The 17699-nt window shown below is 38.3% G+C and overlaps 1 protein-coding gene across 1 annotated transcript; it reads left to right on the forward strand.

Annotated features, from left to right (window-relative positions):
* Positions 1–15: 15 nt before the first annotated feature.
* ATP5PB (ATP synthase peripheral stalk-membrane subunit b) lies at positions 16–16946 on the forward strand. Its single transcript, XM_086391806.1, has 7 exons — positions 16–97; positions 277–313; positions 6877–7022; positions 9842–10005; positions 10350–10475; positions 13898–14077; positions 16524–16946. The coding sequence occupies exons 1-7, from the start codon at positions 58–60 to the stop codon at positions 16599–16601; spliced, it is 771 nt and encodes a 256-aa protein (XP_086247932.1). The 5' UTR covers positions 16–57; the 3' UTR covers positions 16602–16946.
* Positions 16947–17699: the final 753 nt, after the last annotated feature.

A 17699-nucleotide genomic window follows, 5' to 3' on the forward strand; every position in this document is an offset into this window, starting at 1 on the left:
GATTCTTCTGTCGGGGTCACTGGGGCGGGAAGATTGCTGTGTGAACGCTACCTGACAATGCTGTCCCGGGTGGTACTTTCTGCCGCCGCCGCAGCAGGTGAGAGGTACACACCCTGGTCCTGGATAGCAGAGTGACCGTAAAACGAGGCGTCTGTGGTTGCTTGGAGCGGGTGGGAGGAAAGGGCGTGAAGAAAAGCGCAGTGAGACTTGGGGCCGAGGAAGAGACAAACCAAATTTCATCGTGACCTTGCTAACCTACGCTTTGTAATTTTGTAGCCCCCTCTCTGAAGAACGCAGCCCTCCTCGGTCCAGGGTAAGTGTGAGGGATGTAATATCTCCTTTGGTCCTTGCTTTATCACCTCATTTCACTTCTGGGTTAATCTGCCTTTAGCTTTAGGCCAGTAATTACCTTTGTTTTGGTTATATTGGAACGCTTAACGTCTCGTTTACGTGTGATCCTGTAACTGCCTGAAACACCATTGTATCATCTAATAGTAGAGGTTAAGAGAAAAAGTAATGTGTTCTAACTAAACTGTTTAGAAACTGCTTTTGGTGTCTCCTAAGCCCCGCCCCTCTCCCTTGTGACCTTCAGCTAGACAGAGCTGCCGCAGCCTGTATCGGGGTTACTAGATTGCATACCCAAGGGCAAGTTTTGTTAAATAAAAAAATGAAACGTGTAGTTTTTAATCTGTCTCCCAGATTCCAAATTTTACTGTCATATCAGAGAAATTATTCAGTGTTTCAGCAAATATTTATCTTGCACCTCCATAACCAAAGATAAATAAATGAGTATGGATAAGTACCTACCTTCACATAGCAGAGGAGATAGCTATGGAGTAGTTTACAATGAGGACTCCGAAGCTGAGAGTAAACTTGGCTCCTCTACTTAACAAGCTGTGGGACCTTAATTTCTCCATAGGCAAAATAGATATAATAGTACGTTATGGATTATGAGAATTAAGGGACGTTCCTGGGAACTCTAAAAACAGTGCTTGGTACATAATATGTGCTTATTATGTGCTTAATGTTAGAACCTGTTACTAATATTATGTCATAAAACGTGTCAGTTTTCTTTGTAATTTCTTTTTACTTCCGGACTTCATCCTAAATCTTGCAAAATTTGATAACAGTCCTGTGTCTTGAAAAGGTGGTTTAGGTTTATCTGTAGTTAAATAAAGTAAGACTCATTGGTTGCTTCCAACATTTCAAAGAAGAAAGATTCCATACAGACAAACAACTCTTTGTAGCATAGGTAATAAATACATGTATAAGATGTGAGGAACATCCTTTTTTTCTCATTCACATTTCTCTAATGCATTCATAAGGCACTTCTTTCTTCTTATATCCAGACTCTGACCATTCTTTCACTACCACTACTACTGGAGTATGAACCACCATTACATTTCACCTAAGCTATTTCAGTTGTCTCCTATCTAGTCTCCTTGAATTTATATTCTTTTCCCATTGCAGGCCATTCTCACAGGAGTCACAGGGATTATATCTTTTCCCCACCCTTCCCTTGCAAGACCCTCCAGAGCTGCCTGTCCCACTTGAAATAAAATCCAAACTTAAAATAACCCAGAAGGTTCAACATGAGTTGACCCCATCCTACCTCTTGATTTGTCTTCTTACCTTCTGTTTTTAGCTCATTCTCAGCCATACTGATGTTCTTGCCATTCTTCCAAAAACTGCCAAGCTTATTGTTGCCTCAGGATCTTTATCCTTGCTGATCTCTCTTTTCCCGGTCATTAGCTCAGATGTCACCTAATCTCTCCCAAAAAAGCCTCTCTCCCCACGACCCATTGCTCCTTAGCCCTTTCCCTTCCTAATTTACATGCAATTTACAGTTGTCTGAAATTGTGTGTGTGTGTGTATATACATTCTCACACTCCAAACCCCCACTAGAATGTCTAAGGCTGAGACTTTGCTTATTGTTATACTGTTGGTGCCTAACATAAGTAGAGAGTCTGTAAGTGTTTTGTTGAATGAATAAATGTTGGCCCACAGTTGGAGAAGCCTTTGTAAAGGATATATTTGAGATATTCTAAAGGCTGGTGGGTCTTGGCAATCCTTAAGGGAAAGGCATACCAAGTAGAAGCAGCATCAGGCAGTCTTTTTTATTTTGAAAACTGTGCACGTTAAGTCTCTTCAGTCGTGTCTGACTCTGCAACCCCATGGACTGTAGCACACCAGGCTCTGTCCGTGGGATTGTCCAGGCAAGAATACTGGAGTCGGTTGCTGTTCCCTCCTTCAGGGGACCTTCCTGACCCAGGGATCACACCTAGGTCTCCTGCACTGCAGGCAGATTCATTACCATCTGAGCCACCAAAGAAAGCTGTCAGTTCAGTTCAGTTGCTCAGTCATGTCCGACTCTTTGCCATGGACTGCAGCACGCCAGGACTCCCTGTCCATCACCAACTCCCAGAGTTTACTCAAACTCATGTCTCGAGTCAGTGGTGCCATCCAACCATCTTGTTCTCTGTCATTCCCTTCTGCCCTCAATCTTTCCCAGCATCATGGTCTTTAAATGAGTCAGTTCTTTGCATCAGGTGGCCAAAGTATAGGAGTTTCAGCTTCAACATCAATCCTTCCATTGAATATTCAGGACTGATTTCCTTTAGGATGGAGTGGTTGGATCTCCATGCAGTCCAAGGGACTCTCAAGAGTCTTCTCCAACACCACAGTTTAAAAGCATCAATTCTTTGGCGCTCAGCTTTCTTTATAGTACAACTCTCACATCCCTACATGACCACTGGAAAAACCATAACCTTGACTAGATGGACCTTTGTTGGCAAAGTAATGTCTCTGCTTTTTAATATGCTGTCTAGGTTGATCATAACTTTTCTTCCAAGGAGCAAGCATCTTTTAATTTCATGGCTACAATCACCATCTGCGTGATTTTGGAGCCCAGAAAATAAAGTCAGCCAATGTTTCCCCATCTATTTGCAGTGAAGTGATGGGACCAGATGTCATGATCTCAGCCTTCTGAATGTTGAGCTTTAAGCCAACTTTTTCACTCTCCTCTTTCACTTTCATCAAGAGGCTCTTTAGTTCTTCTTCACTTTCTGCCATAAATGTGGTGTCATCTGCATATCTGAGGTTATTGATATTTCTCCTGGCAATCTTGAGTCCAGCTTGTGCTTTATCCAGCCCAGTGTTTCAATTAATGTACTCTGCATAGAAGTTAAATAAGCAGGGTGACAATATACAGCCTTGACTTACTCCTTTTCCTATTTGGAACCAGTCTGTTGTTCCATGTCCAGTTCTAACTGTTGCTTCCTGACCTGCATACAAATTTCTCAAGAGGCAGATCAGATGATCTGGTATTCCCATCTCCTTCAAAATTTTCCACAGTTTGTGGTGATTCACACAGTCAAAGGCTTTGGCATAGTCAATAAAACAGAAATAGATGTTTTTCTGGAACTCTCTTGCTTTTTCAACGATCCAGCAGATGTTGGCAGTTTGATCTTTGTTCCTTTTCTAAAACCAGGTTGAACATGTGGGAAAGCTGTAAGTAGTTGCATATGGCTGGAAAGTAGGAGAATGAAGGAAGAGGAGGCTATAAAACTTAACAGGTGCTGAATCATGTATACTGTATTAAGTACTTTGTTTACTATGGCCAGAAGAGAGCCTGTTGGAGAGTTTTAAAGTCACATTTGTATTTTAAAAACTTTAAAAGCAACAGTGAGGGACTGGGTTGAAGGGGTATTTGAAGAGAAGCCAAGAGACCAGGTTTTGATTGTTAGCTTTCTTAGGCAAGAGTAGCTGAGGGCTTGAACTAAGGCAGCCAGTTAGGGAGAGGATTTGTGTCCAACTATTGTGAAGTCAAGTGGGCCTTAGGAAGCATCACTATGAACAAAGCTACTGGAGATGATGGAATTCCAGTTGAGCTATTTCCAATCCTGAAAGATGACGCTGTGAAAGTGCTGCACTCAATATGCCAGCAAATTTGGAATACTCAGCAGTGGCCACAGGACTGGAAAAGGTCAGTTTTCATTCCAGTCCCAAAGAAAGGCAATGCCAAAGACACTCAAACTACCACACAATTGCACTCATCTCACATGCTAGTAAAGTAATGCTCAAAATTCTCCAAGCCAGGCTTTAACAATACATGAACCATGAACTTCCAGATGTTCAAGCTGGATTTAGAAAAGGCAGAGGAACCAGAGATCAATTGCCAACATTGGTGGATCATCAAAAAAGCAAGAGAGTTCCAGAAAAACATCTGTTTCTGCTTTATTGACTAAAGCCTTTGACTGTGTGGATCACAATAAACTGTGGAAAATTCTGAAAGAGATGGGCATACCAGACCACCTGACCTGCCTCTTGAGAAACCTGTATGCAGGTCAGGAAGCAACAGTTAGAACTGGACATGGAACAACAGATTGGTTGCAAATAGGAAAAGGAGTACGTCAAGGTGGTATATTGTCACCCTGCTTATTTAACTTCTATGCAGAGTACATCATGAGAAACGCTGGGCTGGAAGAAGCACAAGCTGGAATCAAGATTGCCAGGAGAAATATCAATAACCTCAGATACGCAGATGACACCACCCTTATGGCAGAAAGTGAAGAAGAACTAAAGAGCCTCTTGATGAAAGTGAAAGAGGACAGTGAAAAACTTGGCTTAAAGCTCAACATTCAGAAAACGAAGATCATGGCATCTGGTCCCATCACTTCATGGGAGATAGATGGGGAAACTGTGGAAACAGTGTCAGACTTTATTTTTGGGGGCTCCAAAATCACTGCAGATGGTGACTGCAGCCATGAAATTAAAAGACGCTTACTCCTTGGAAGAAAAGTTATAACTAACCTAGACAGCATATTAAAAAGCAGAGACATTACTTTGCCAACAAAGGTCCGTCTAGTCAAGGCTATGGTTTTTCCAGTGGTCATGTATGGATGTGAGAGTTGAACTATAAAGAAAGCTGAGCACCGAAGAATTGATGCTTTTGAACTGTGGTGATGGAGAAGACTCTTGAGAGTCCCTTGGACTGCAAGGAGATCCAACCAGTCCATCCTAAAAGAGATCAGTCCTGGGTGTTCAATGGAAGGACTAATGTTGAAGTTGAAGCTCCGGTACTTTGGCCATCTGATGCAAAGAGCTGACTCATTTGAAAAGACCCTGATGCTGGGAATGATTGAGAGCAGGAGGAGAAGGGGACGACAGAGGATGAGATGTTTGGATGGTATCACCGACTCGATGGACATGGGTTTGGATAGACTCCAGGAGCTGGTGATGGACAGGGAGACCTGATGTTTTGTGGTTCATGGGGTCGCAAAGAGTCGGACATGACTGAGCAACTGAACTGAACTGAATTGAAAGCAAGTTCTTTTTTAAAAAAATTATTTATTTTTAAATGAAACAAAAGATGAATATTTTAATGATAAAAGGTAAAATTCACAATAAAGCAAGTTCTTTAGTGCTGTGATTTAAATCTGTACTCAGCTGGGGGCAGTTTTGTTCTCCAGGGGACTTGTGACAGTGTCTAGGGATGTGTTTGGTTGTCAGCACTGGGTAGGAGGAAGGATGCTACTGGCACCTGGCATATAAAGGATGCTGCTAATTACAGTGCACAGAACAGCTCTCCACGCAAAGAATTGTCAGTTGTCCAAAATGTTGATAATGCTGAGGTTGAGAAACCCTGATTTTCCTAAGAATCTCGAGCATGACTCTAGGATTCCAAAAGTCAGTATGGTAGCTCATAGTACATTAGGAAGCAGCAATAATATTTGGAAGACAAGCGATGAACCATAGTCAGTGAAATAATATAAACTCTTACATTGCAAGGAGTCAAGAGATAGAATGGGGAGGTGAGGAACAAAATCATACTGATAATCTGAAAGAGACTAAACTTGACAGCAGATATGAAAAGACTGGAGGATATTATTTCATCAGAATCTTAATAAGACACCAGTATGCTATAACTGTTAATCTTAAGTTACTTTAAGACCGGAATAGTTGGCAAATTCATGATAACAGTACAGTAGTTAAAACCCAATAATAGCAATAGCAAGTTCTCAGTATGTGTTTGTAGAATGAATGGATTGGTCAAGCTGTACTTAGAGTATCATGTTCAGTTCTGTATACTTCATTTTTTTAAACAAAATCAGATTGCTGCTTGTAATGGACAATCAGGTTTGTGAAGGAACTGAGATGTTTATTTAACCCAGATACATGGGTGTTATCTTACAAAATAAATGAATAAAATTAGAACTAATCAATAGAAGTTTTAAGGATGTACGTAGCAGTTCAAAGGATGAACATAGAGATATCCAACACTGCAAAAGCCTGTTTCACTTAGTGGTTGTTTAGCACCCCGTCACAGAATATTCAGAATGGTCAAAGTTCTTGCCATCAGGGAGCTCACAACACGGTAGCTATGTAATAACTATCCATTTACATAAAACTTAACATATGCTGAGCACCATTCAATATACTTTACTTTTTTAACTCAGTTAATCCTCGCAACAACCTTCTAAGGTCATATTCTTTGTTTTACTTTACTTAGAGAAATCACAGATTACAAAAGTGTAAATTAGAATTTGAACCCAAATAGCCTGGCTGCAGAGTCTGTGTTCTTACATATTTTAGTGCTGGTAATAGATGTGTAAGGTGCTAGACAGATTATCTATGAGATTTAACAGAGGAATTCTAATATTAGGTAGAAGATTACATAAAGCTTTAAGTAAGTTGTTTCCCCTTGTCACAGCTAATTATTGGACCCTGGCCTTCCTGTTCTTGGTTTGTTCTCTCTCCATCAGGACAGTGGGAAACTACCTTAATCCTCATCCCTATCCATTCTTTCTACAATTGTTCATATGTTGTGTTCTCTTTAAAGAATAAGCTTTAAACTTGTATAATTCCTACCTATAGGGTATTGCAGGCAACGAGGATCTTTCACACAGGGCAGCCAAGTCTTGCCCCTGTACCACCTCTTCCTGAACATGGAGGAAAAGTTCGTTTTGGGCTGATCCCTGAGGAATTCTTCCAGTTCCTTTATCCTAAAACTGGTGTAACAGGTGAGCATTTGCCCAGTGTTTGATAGTATGTTTGGATGCTCTGGTTTATGTTAATCTAGAATTTTAGTGGCTTCTTACCTTTTCCACATACACCAGAAAAATCAAGTCAGCTGTTTTCAAAAGTAGAGTGTGGGAGTGATTCAGTGTAACAATTGATTTGATTGCTTTAACTTGTCTTTGGAGTAATTTTGTTGGGGATTTTAACTTGATTTTATAGCATTGTCTCTATTTGTTGATACACCAAATTTATTGAATGCCTGCCCTATCCTAGGCACTGTTCTAGGCATACAGTGGTGAACTAAAGTGCCTGCCATAATGGAACATTCTTTTGTAGGATAGACAATAAAGAAATGAGAGTAACTGGGGAATTTTTGGCAATCCGGTGGTTAGAACTCGTGCTTTCACAGCAGGGGCCCAGTTTCAATCCCTGATTGGACAACTAAGATCCCTCAAGCCATGTGGAGTGCCCCCCCCCCCAAAAAAAGAATAACCATAAAATATACATTTCAGATGGAAAGAACTATGGATAAAAATAAAGCCAGGTAAGGCAATAGAGACTATGTACTGTATGTATAATTGTGTGTGTGATTATGAAAAAAGAACTGGACCGGACTTACCAGTTTTTTCCTTTTAAAAAGGTCTAAACTGTCCTGAAATCTTTCATTTTTGTAACGCCATATGCTTTCACTTTATTTAATCCGTAAAACAGTTCTATGAAGACATTTTTATTACCCAGAAGAACTAGAAGACAACTTGCTGAGGTTTATTCTCTCTTTAGTGACTGAGTAGTACTTAAACATGGGTCCTCCAGTTAAGTTTAGTGTACTTTTATTATACACGCTGCTTCTCTTGCTGTATCCAAATATAGCTATGACTGTGAAACACTGGATATCAAAGATTTTTTTTTTAATCTCTCCAAGGAATGACCTAAAATAGCTTTTCCATAATTAAAATTGTGAGAAACATCAGATCTCCATAGGTGATAAAAATGCTACATGTGATAGGCCTTTTTTTTTTTTTTTTAATAAATTCACATTTAAAATGTATACACTGAAGGCAGGTGTTTTTTTTTAAGTGAACTGTGTAAACTTTGTGTGGGAAACTGGGTAAAACACATTTGAGAATGTAACCCTTTTATTCTTATAGTATGTCCTAACATCCTTTGGTACTTGTATTGCATAGAAACACTGTAAACTGCTTCCCCTAAAGACCTGTCTTAAATCCTGCATAGCATCTTGTGAGTTGCAGAGGAAAATCCTAAAAGGTACATGATGGTTTGTATCCTTTCATAATTCATGACCTGGTTAAAGAAAAAGATGGCCATAATAGAAGCCTTATAATAAGGTACTACAGGAAGTGAAAGTCCTGTTACTTAGGTCTTTTACTTATATGTTGCTTTATAATTGTGTCTCTTTTGTTTTAATTGTTTATTACCAGTGTCAGATTCACATTGAGTAAATCGGCAAGAGTGGATAAATTTTATTCTGACCAGTGTCCCCCACTTAATAAATAGTGTATTTTGCTACACAAATTATTCTCAAAGTAACTTGACATTTTTATAAACTACTTCCCGTTTGTTAAGCAGTTGTACTAGACACTGTATACATTGTTTTTCAGTTACATCAATTCTGTGAAGAAGGTACTATTCCCACTTGACAGTTCAGGAAACTAAGCTCAGAGATCTTCTGTATTGTCCAGCGTTGCTAAATTGCAAAGTCAGATTTCCCTAAGTCCAGATTATCGTCCTTTCAGTTGTACCTTACTGGTTCTCATATAGGCTTTGATCTTTGAATCTGATTATTTAAAATCATTATTAACTTTGCTTAACTGGATACATGTATATATATGGCCTATTCCCTTCTCTGTTCACTTGAAACTATTACACTGTTGTAAATTGACAATCAGTTCAGTTCAGTCTCTCAGTCGTGTCCAACTCTTTGCGACCCCATGAATCGCAGCACGCAAGGCCTCCCTGTCCATCACCAGCTCCTGGAGTTCACTCAAACTCATGTCCATTGAGTCAGTGATGCCATCCAGCCATCTCATCCTCTGTCGTCCCCTTCTCCTCCTGCCCCCAATCCCTCCCAGCATCAGAGTCTTTTCCAGTGAGTCAACTCTTCGCATGAGGTGGCCAAAGTACTGGAGTTTCAGCTTTAGCATCAGGCCTTCCAATGAACACCCAGGACTGATCTCCTTTAGAATGGACTGGTTGGATCTCCTTGCAGTCCAAGGGACTCTCAAGAGTCTTCTCCAGCACCACAGTTCAAAAGCATCAATTCTTCGGCACTCAGTTTTCTTCACAGTCCAACTCTCATCCATACATGACCACTGGAAAAACCATAGCCTTGACTAGATGGACCTTTGTTGGCAAAGTAATATCTCTGCTTTTCAATATGCTATCTAGGTTGGTCATAACTTTTCTTCCAAGGAGTAAGCGTCTTTTAATTTCATGGCTTCAGTCACCATCTGCAGTGATTTTGGAGCCCAAAAAAATAAAGTCTGACACTGTTTCCCCATCCATTTCCCATGAAGTGATGGGACCAGATGCCATGATCTTAGTTTTCTGAATGTTGAGCTAAGTTTAAGCCAACTTTTTCACTCTCCTTTCACTTTCATCAAGAGGCTTTTTAGTTCCTCTTCACTTTCTGCCATAAGGATGGTGTTATCTGCATATCTGAGGGTATTGATATTTCTCCCAGCAATCTTGATTCCAGCTTGTTCTTCTTCCTATACCCCAATACAAAATAAAAAGTTTTAAAAAAGAATAGGAAAAAAAATTACAGCATATCTATCATAAAATAACTTTTTCTTCCTTTTAGGACCCTATGTGCTTGGAACTGGGCTTATCTTATATTTACTCTCCAAAGAAATATACGTGATAACTCCAGAGACCTTCTCTGCCATATCAACAATAGGGTTCCTTGTCTATATAGTTAAAAAATATGGTGCTTCTGTTGGGGAATTTGCTGATAAACTCAATGAGGTAAGACCCATAAATCTTATTTCCTGTTTTAGACAGTACTAGAAACATCAAAGATATCAAGTGATAGGAACAAAGGATATAAAAATGAATCTAATTATAATGATTTCAATATAAATGTTAATTACTAATTTGAGATAAATTTTTTAAAACTACCAGACTTTCTCCAGCTTTTCCGTTGTTTTGTTCTTTCAGCAAGATACTGCATAGCTACTGTGAGCAACTCTTGTTAAGTATTTGTGCAGTTCTTGTGTGTGGGTATTTTCACATGTGAAGAAGTATAAAGTGAATCTTTTTATTACCCTAGATACCTTCACTGATCTTTGTTGTAAATATCATAATTGCAGCAAAAAATTGCCCAACTGGAAGAGGTGAAACAGGCGTCCATCAAACAAATCCAGGATGCTATTGATATGGAGAAGTCACAGCAGGCACTGGTTCAAAAGCGCCATTACCTTTTTGATGTTCAAAGGGTAGGTTTCAGAACTTTCTCAGAGGAGTGAAATTACTCATTTGTGTATATTTAAAACAAAAATTTACAATCATATGAAGGTTGTATAGTTTGAGCATATTTTACTTGGAAAAAGGAGTATTTGGGTGGGGATTGACTGTTAAAGCTATTTAGATATCTACGACTCCTCAAGTGGATAAATAATTAGAATTATTACTCTAAAACTAGAGAGAATAAAAAGTATAAAAGAACATATTTTTAAATCCACACAGAAAGCCAGTTTAAAAATGACATTCACTGTAAAATACAGTAGGTAAAATACATGCTATGCATTTCAAACATGCATGTTATAAGAAAGTCTTAAAATAGGATCCCTAAAGATACTTGGCACATTATGTTTGAAATCCTCAGAAATCTCTTCATGCATAGGTTACAGCCGGAGAATTCTTCCTGCATCATAACTAATATGTCACACAAAACCTGGCTTTTGAAGATGTAGCTTTTTGTAAGAATCAAATGATAGTGATTAAAATTTTTATTTATTCATGAAATACTTAATAGATATATTTTAAGTGTGGACACTGGTCAAGGCAGGGTGCTAGGATTACAGCAGAGAACAAAACCAAGTCTGCTTTCTTGGTGCCTATTTAGCCAAGGGTTGAGAGAAGGAAAAGAAAAAAATAATAATAAGCAGATATGAATGTCAACTTGTGTGAAGTACCTGTAGAATAATGAACTTATGTTAAAGGAAAAGAAATTTTAGAAGGAGGGAGTTAACTGTTTTGTTCAGCAGTTTAGAAAAGCTTCTGATGTGATATTTGAACCTGATGTCTGAGGAAATAGTATTGCAGACAGAGGGAAGAACAATCACAAGGGCCCTAACCCTGGAAGCTTACTTGATATAGACAAAGGAAAGTAAGAAGGCCAACGTAGCTGAAGTAGAATGGGTGAGGATGAAGGTAAGAGGAAGCAAGGCAGAGAGTGGCCAAGGGCTGGATCATATGAAGTCTCATAGGCTTCTGTGAGAACTTTGACTTGTACTTAGGATGAGAGAAAGTCATTGAATCTTTTAGGCAGAGGAGTGATATGATCTCACTGATGTTTTAAAGAGTCACTCTGATGGCCTTGTTGTAAATAGCCTTCAGTCTTGCGTGTGTTGGTTTGAAATGCCTGTGAATTAGCCAAATAAGAGTTATTAGATACAAGAGTCTGGAATCACCGGGGAGAATTTGGAAATCATGAGCTTACAAGTGGCACTTAACAGCTGTAAGACCAGAACAAGAAGGAAAATAACTGGTGGAAACAAGGATTAATTTGTAGTTGCCCTGCTTAATGGTCAAGTAATAAAGGGCCTAAGAATTTGGCATCGGATTTAGCAGTATGAAGGTTGGAGACCTTGGTTAAGGGCTGTTTTAGTGAAGTGGTTGGAATAAATTAAAGGAAAAAAATGGAAGAGAAGAATAGGAGTCTGGGTGTAAATCACTGTCAGAATTGTGAAGGAGTTAGAATATTGTTGGGCAAAGAAATTAGTAGCTCGGAGGAGAGGATTTAGTAACCAAAAGATTTTTTAAACGATAGAAAGTATAATTACATGTTAGGACCTGATAGAAATTAGTAGAGAGAAACTTTGATGCAAGAAAGGGGTATGCATAGGGAGGAATTTGCTAGAGCAGTGTCCTTTGGTAGGGCTAGAGGGCTTGGCGTACGCAGGTGGAAGGGTTGGCTTCAGGAGCATCAGCAGTTCCATAGTTAAAGGAAGGCAAAGTATGTATGGGTTGAGGTAGATTAGCTGATAGAGTGGTACAAGCTTGTGAAGTTCTTTGTTTCCTTTTTCTCAGTGAAATAGGAAGTTAGGTCATTTGCTGAACAGGAAAGTAGTCAAGGCAGTATTTGAGATTTGAGGAGAAAGAAGATAGGGCCTACTTGAGCTTAATATCTCAAACCTTTATACTTAACAGGGAGATGTATAAAGATTCTCATTACAGGCTAGAAAATGACAATATCCCTGTCGCTTTATTGATTATTATTCTGGATACAGTAGCTAATATTAGAGAAGAAAAAGAAATAAGAGGTATAAAAACTAGAAATGAAACCTTAAGAAAAAGACAACATGAAAAACAATACAATACCTTTGGAAAGACAAGATGTTTCCAATAAGACAACAAAATCCAGAAACTTGGGTAGTGATGGATGTTAACTAAACTCATTCTGGTGATCCTTTCACAATATATACAAATACCAAATCATTGTGTTTGTGTACCTGAAATTAATATAATATTGTATATCAATTATACCTCAGTTTTCAAAAACCCAGGAAACTATAGGAGGAAAAATTGTTAAGTTAATCTCATTTTTAAAAATTTAAATTCTGCATGTAGAAATTACCATAAACCAAAGTTAGAGATAAAAGGACACTTGCATTCCATGTGATACAAAAGGGTAGTTACCTTAGGATAGACCAACATTCCAGTAGAAAACTAGGCATAGGACATGAACAATTTATAAAGATATAAGTAAATGTAAATGACTTCTAAGTATGTAAATTTTCTCCTTATATAACAACAATTAAAATTGATCATTTTTTTCTGCCTATCAGAATAGCAGAAAGTAAAGGTTTTATAAACACTGTTGATCAGGCTGTTTGTGTTGCTGATGAAAGAATGGAGCAGTACAACTTTTCTGTAGAATTTGACAATGTTAATCACAATTTAAAATGAATCTTTAAGAGCATGGGTTTTGTAGCCTGACCCCTCATATTCAGGCCTTGGCTTCATAATTCAATGACCCTGTAACGTTAGACAGATTCCTTGGTTTCTGCCTCAGTTTTCCTCACTGTAAAATGAATATAGTAACTATCCTATGGTGTGATTTTAAGATTTAATTGAATTGACACAGTGTTTAGAAGATAGTAGATACTCAACAGATGTTAGCTATTATTTAACCCAGCAGATATTCAGACATAAATGCAAAGATGTAAACTGCAATATGTAGTTGAAAGAATTACAAGCAACCTAATCTGTTAATAGAGCTTAGTTAAATAAATTATGTGTTGTGAGACACAAAAATAGTAGAATCCAATATAAGTTTTAAAACTGAGATGGGTCTATATGCCATAACCAGTAAAAGTGATGTTTATGTGTGTACATATATGTATGTTTGTTTATTAAGTATTTCTGGGAGAAAATACAAGAAATATAGGAAGATGATAGCCTATGAGGGGGCTGGAGAGGGCTTAATTTTTTACTGTATATACTTTTAAATATATTTTTACTATATGCTGTTAGATTTTCTTTTAACCCGATAGATGTATTACCTGTTCATATTAAACAAATGAACTTTGCATAAAATACAGTTAAGTGGTAGCTGTTCTAAGAGGCAGAATCCTCAGAATGGAAGTAATCCTTTGTGCAAGCAATTTTTCATCACTTCTTAATTTTGCTTCAGAATAACATTGCTATGGCCTTGGAGGTTACTTACCGGGAACGGCTGCATAGAGTATACAGGGAGGTAAAGAATCGCCTGGACTATCACATCTCTGTGCAGAATATGATGCGTCAGAAGGAACAAGAGCACATGATAAACTGGGTGGAGAAGCGTGTGGTGCAGAGCATCTCTGCACAGCAGGTACATGATGTTTCAAAGCTTCTGGAGTTGTATTGATAACTCTGATAGTATAGGGATAGCTGGCAGGGAGTCTTTAGCCTAGCAATAATGGGATAGCCCTGGTTCGTTTTTCTGGTTAGTGGTAACCTAGAAAGTGCTGCACAACTGCCATGGTAGGTTTCCTCCTTCCTCAGAGTTTGGTTACCAAAGAATTCTCACTCATAGTGGAAAGATCATTGAGAACACTTGTTATGGCCCACTTATGTTCAGGTTCCATCATCTGGGAAACATTAACCAACATCAGTTCAGTTCAATCGCTCAGTCATGTCCGACTCTTTGCGACCCCATGAATCACAGCACGCCAGGCCTCCCTGTCCGTCACCAACTCCCGGAGTTCACTCAGACTCACATCCATCGAGTCGGTGATACCATCCAGCCATCTCATCCTCTGTCGTCCCTTTCTCCTCCTGCCCCCAATCCCTCCCAGCATCAGTCTTTTCCAGTGAGATGGCCAAAGTACTGGAGTTTCAGCTTTAGCATCATTCCTTCCAAAGAAATCCCAGGGCTGATCTCCTTCAGAATGGACTGGTTGGATCTCCTTGCAGTCCACAGGATTCTTCAAGAGTCTTCTCCAACACCACAGTTCAAAAGCATCAATTCTTCGGCGCTCAGCTTTCTTCACAGTCCAACTCTCACATCCATACATGACCACTGGAAAAACCATAGCCTTGACTAGATGGACCTTTGTTGGCAAAGTAATATCTCAGCTTTTCAATATGCTATCTAGGTTGGTCTTAACTTTTCTTCCAAGGAGCAAGCATCTTTTAATTTCATGGCTTCAGTCACCATCTGCAGTGATTTTGGAGCCCAAAAAAATAAAGTCAGCCAATGTTTCCACTGTCTCCCCATCCATTTCCCATGAAGTGATGGGACCAAATGCCATGGTCTTAGTTTTCTGAATGTTGAGCTTTAAGCCAACTTTTTCATTCTCCTCTTTGACTTTCATCAAGAGGCTTTTTAGTTCTTCTTCACTTTCTGCCATAAGGGTGGTGTCATCTGCATATCTGACCAACATACTTCTCTGTGAAACAAAAACTGGGCAAGTCTATTTCTGAGCCTCTTCCATTTTCTAATTCTGTGATGTCCATTCCATTTCCTCTCCTCAGCTGCTAAATTCATTGAACTTTAACAGAATGTTTTCTATTTTCATCTATTTATTTATTTTTATTTACTTGTTTATCACTTGATTTCTTCTTTCCCAAATAAAGAGTATACTTAGGCATTTCTGGTCACTTTCAGCATAACCATGCAGGGCTGGAGAAAAACAGGGTCTATCAATATTTAATGAATTGGTTTTTTAAATTACATGTTTTTAAATTACATGTTTAAATTACATGTGATATACTTGTTTAAGAAATTTGGAAAGTACAAAAGAGACAAGAATTATTTTTATTCTTAACATTGTTTATTACTAATGTTTGTTAGGTTGGTCCTTTTCAAGCAACTATTAGCTGTAAAATATAACATCAGTGGCACATGATTACAGGATTATCTAGCTTCAACCTCTAGACAGGTTTCACTCATAAAAGCTATGAGCCAGGGCACTTTAACTACTCCCTGGTTTTGCTTTATTAAATAATTGATTATCCCCTTTGTAAAGCTGGAATCAAGATTGCTGGGCGAAATATCAGTAACTTCAGATATACAGATGACACCACCCTTATGGCAGAAAACAAGGAACTAAAGAGCCTCTTGATGAAAGTGAAAGAGGAGAGTGAAAAAGTTGGCTTAAAACTCAACATTCATAAAACGAAGATCATGGCATCCGGTCCCATCACTTCATGGCAAATAGACAGGGAAGCAATGAAAACAGTGACAGACTTTATTTTCCTGGGCTCCAAAATCACCTCAGATGGTGACTATAGCCATGAAATTAAAAGACGTTTGCTCCTTGAAAGAAAAGCAATGACAAACCTAGACAGCATATTAAAAAACAAAGACATTACTTTGCCAACAAAGGTCCGTATAGTCAAAGCTATTGTTTTTCCAGTAGTTATGTATGGATGTGAGAGTTGGACTATAAAAGAAGCTGAGCGCCGAAGAATTGATGATTTTGAACTGTGATGTTGGAGAATCCAACTCTCGAGAGTCCCTTGGACTGCAGAGAGACCAAACCAGTCAATCCTAAAGGAAATCTGTCCTGATTATTCCTTGTAAGGACTGAAGCTGAAGCCCCAGTATTTTGGCCACCTGATGCAAAGACCTGATTCATTAGAAAAGACCCTGATGTTGGGAAAGATTGAAGGCAGGAGGTGAAGGGGACGACAGAGGATGATCTTTAAGCCAATAATTCATCTTGAGATTCTTTAGTAACCTTAGTATCTTATAGGAGGTATCTTTTAGAATGACTGTTATTAGACAAGGTGATTAGACAAGGTCTAACCAGCTTTCTCTTTCCTTATCACAGGAGAAGGAAACAATCGCCAAGTGCATTGCAGATCTAAAGCTGCTCGCAAAGAAGGCTCAAGCTCAGCCAGTTATGTAAACACATCTATCCCTATTAAGACAGCTAGAAACAGTTGACTGACTAAATGGAAACCGGTCAATGTGATAAAATCTTTCTGTATTGCTATCTACTGAAGTTACAGTTTACCTTTCCTATAAATGAAAAGTTTTGAGTCTGATACAATGAAAGAATTGAAACAATCTGTTGGCCAGTAAGATCTTTCTCTAATTCATCTTGCTGTACATTTTGAGTTGTCCTGTGACCACTTTTAAATAAGCATTTTCTTTGAATAAAATTTGGTACCTGGCTAAAAATTGTCAAAGTTATAGTTTAAATTTGTAATTAATTCAGCCATCTTAACAATAAAGTGACAATTGAAACAAAGTTTTTCAAGATGCATAATTTTCTGAAATACTATTTCAACATTTATTGGTAAAAATTAAAGATGTCACTGAACTGATCATCTTATTTATATAATTATTAATGGTAAGCTATTTCTTGCTGCTAGGTTATGGGGAATCTAAAGCTTTTCAATATTCTTAAAATGGCTAAAGGAAATCATATATCATTGACTTTATTTTTGCTTTAGTAGTATTTCTGTAGAAAATACTATGGGCTCAAATGTGTCATAAAATTACTCTCAAGAATCCAACAGATAGAAAATTCTGCCTTTCCATAGCTTTGTCTGCATTTAATTCTCATACTTTTATAAGGATTTACTTGTGAACAAATGGATAAAACAATCATTTAGGTCAGTATTGATGACTAATATATTCATCTTCTATAGAAATCAGATTGACATCATTATTAAGATGTTGCATAAAGGAGAGTTTACTAGGGTCAGTAGGTATTCCAAATTATTCATTAAACGAAAAATTGCTAAGCACTATCCTACAATGGTCACACAGAGATAAAAAGTTCCTACCACAAGGTATTAATCTGCTGGACAGGCAGAATATATGATACGGTACAGATTTTAGTATAAGATGTTTTGAGCGTCCCATTTCAGGTAGTCTAAATAGCCTCATCGCTTCACTTGTGTATAACTATCAGTCAGAAGCACAGCTACTAGGACATGTGTTTATATTTAAGAGATTTGACTTTATGCTCTCGTGGGAGCTGGTTAAGCAGTCTCTG

Source organism: Bos grunniens, chromosome 3, assembly GCF_055505025.1.
Source record: "Bos grunniens cultivar Pamir isolate PY7600 chromosome 3, Bosgru_T2T1.0, whole genome shotgun sequence".
Taxonomy (NCBI): Eukaryota; Metazoa; Chordata; class Mammalia; order Artiodactyla; family Bovidae; genus Bos; species Bos grunniens.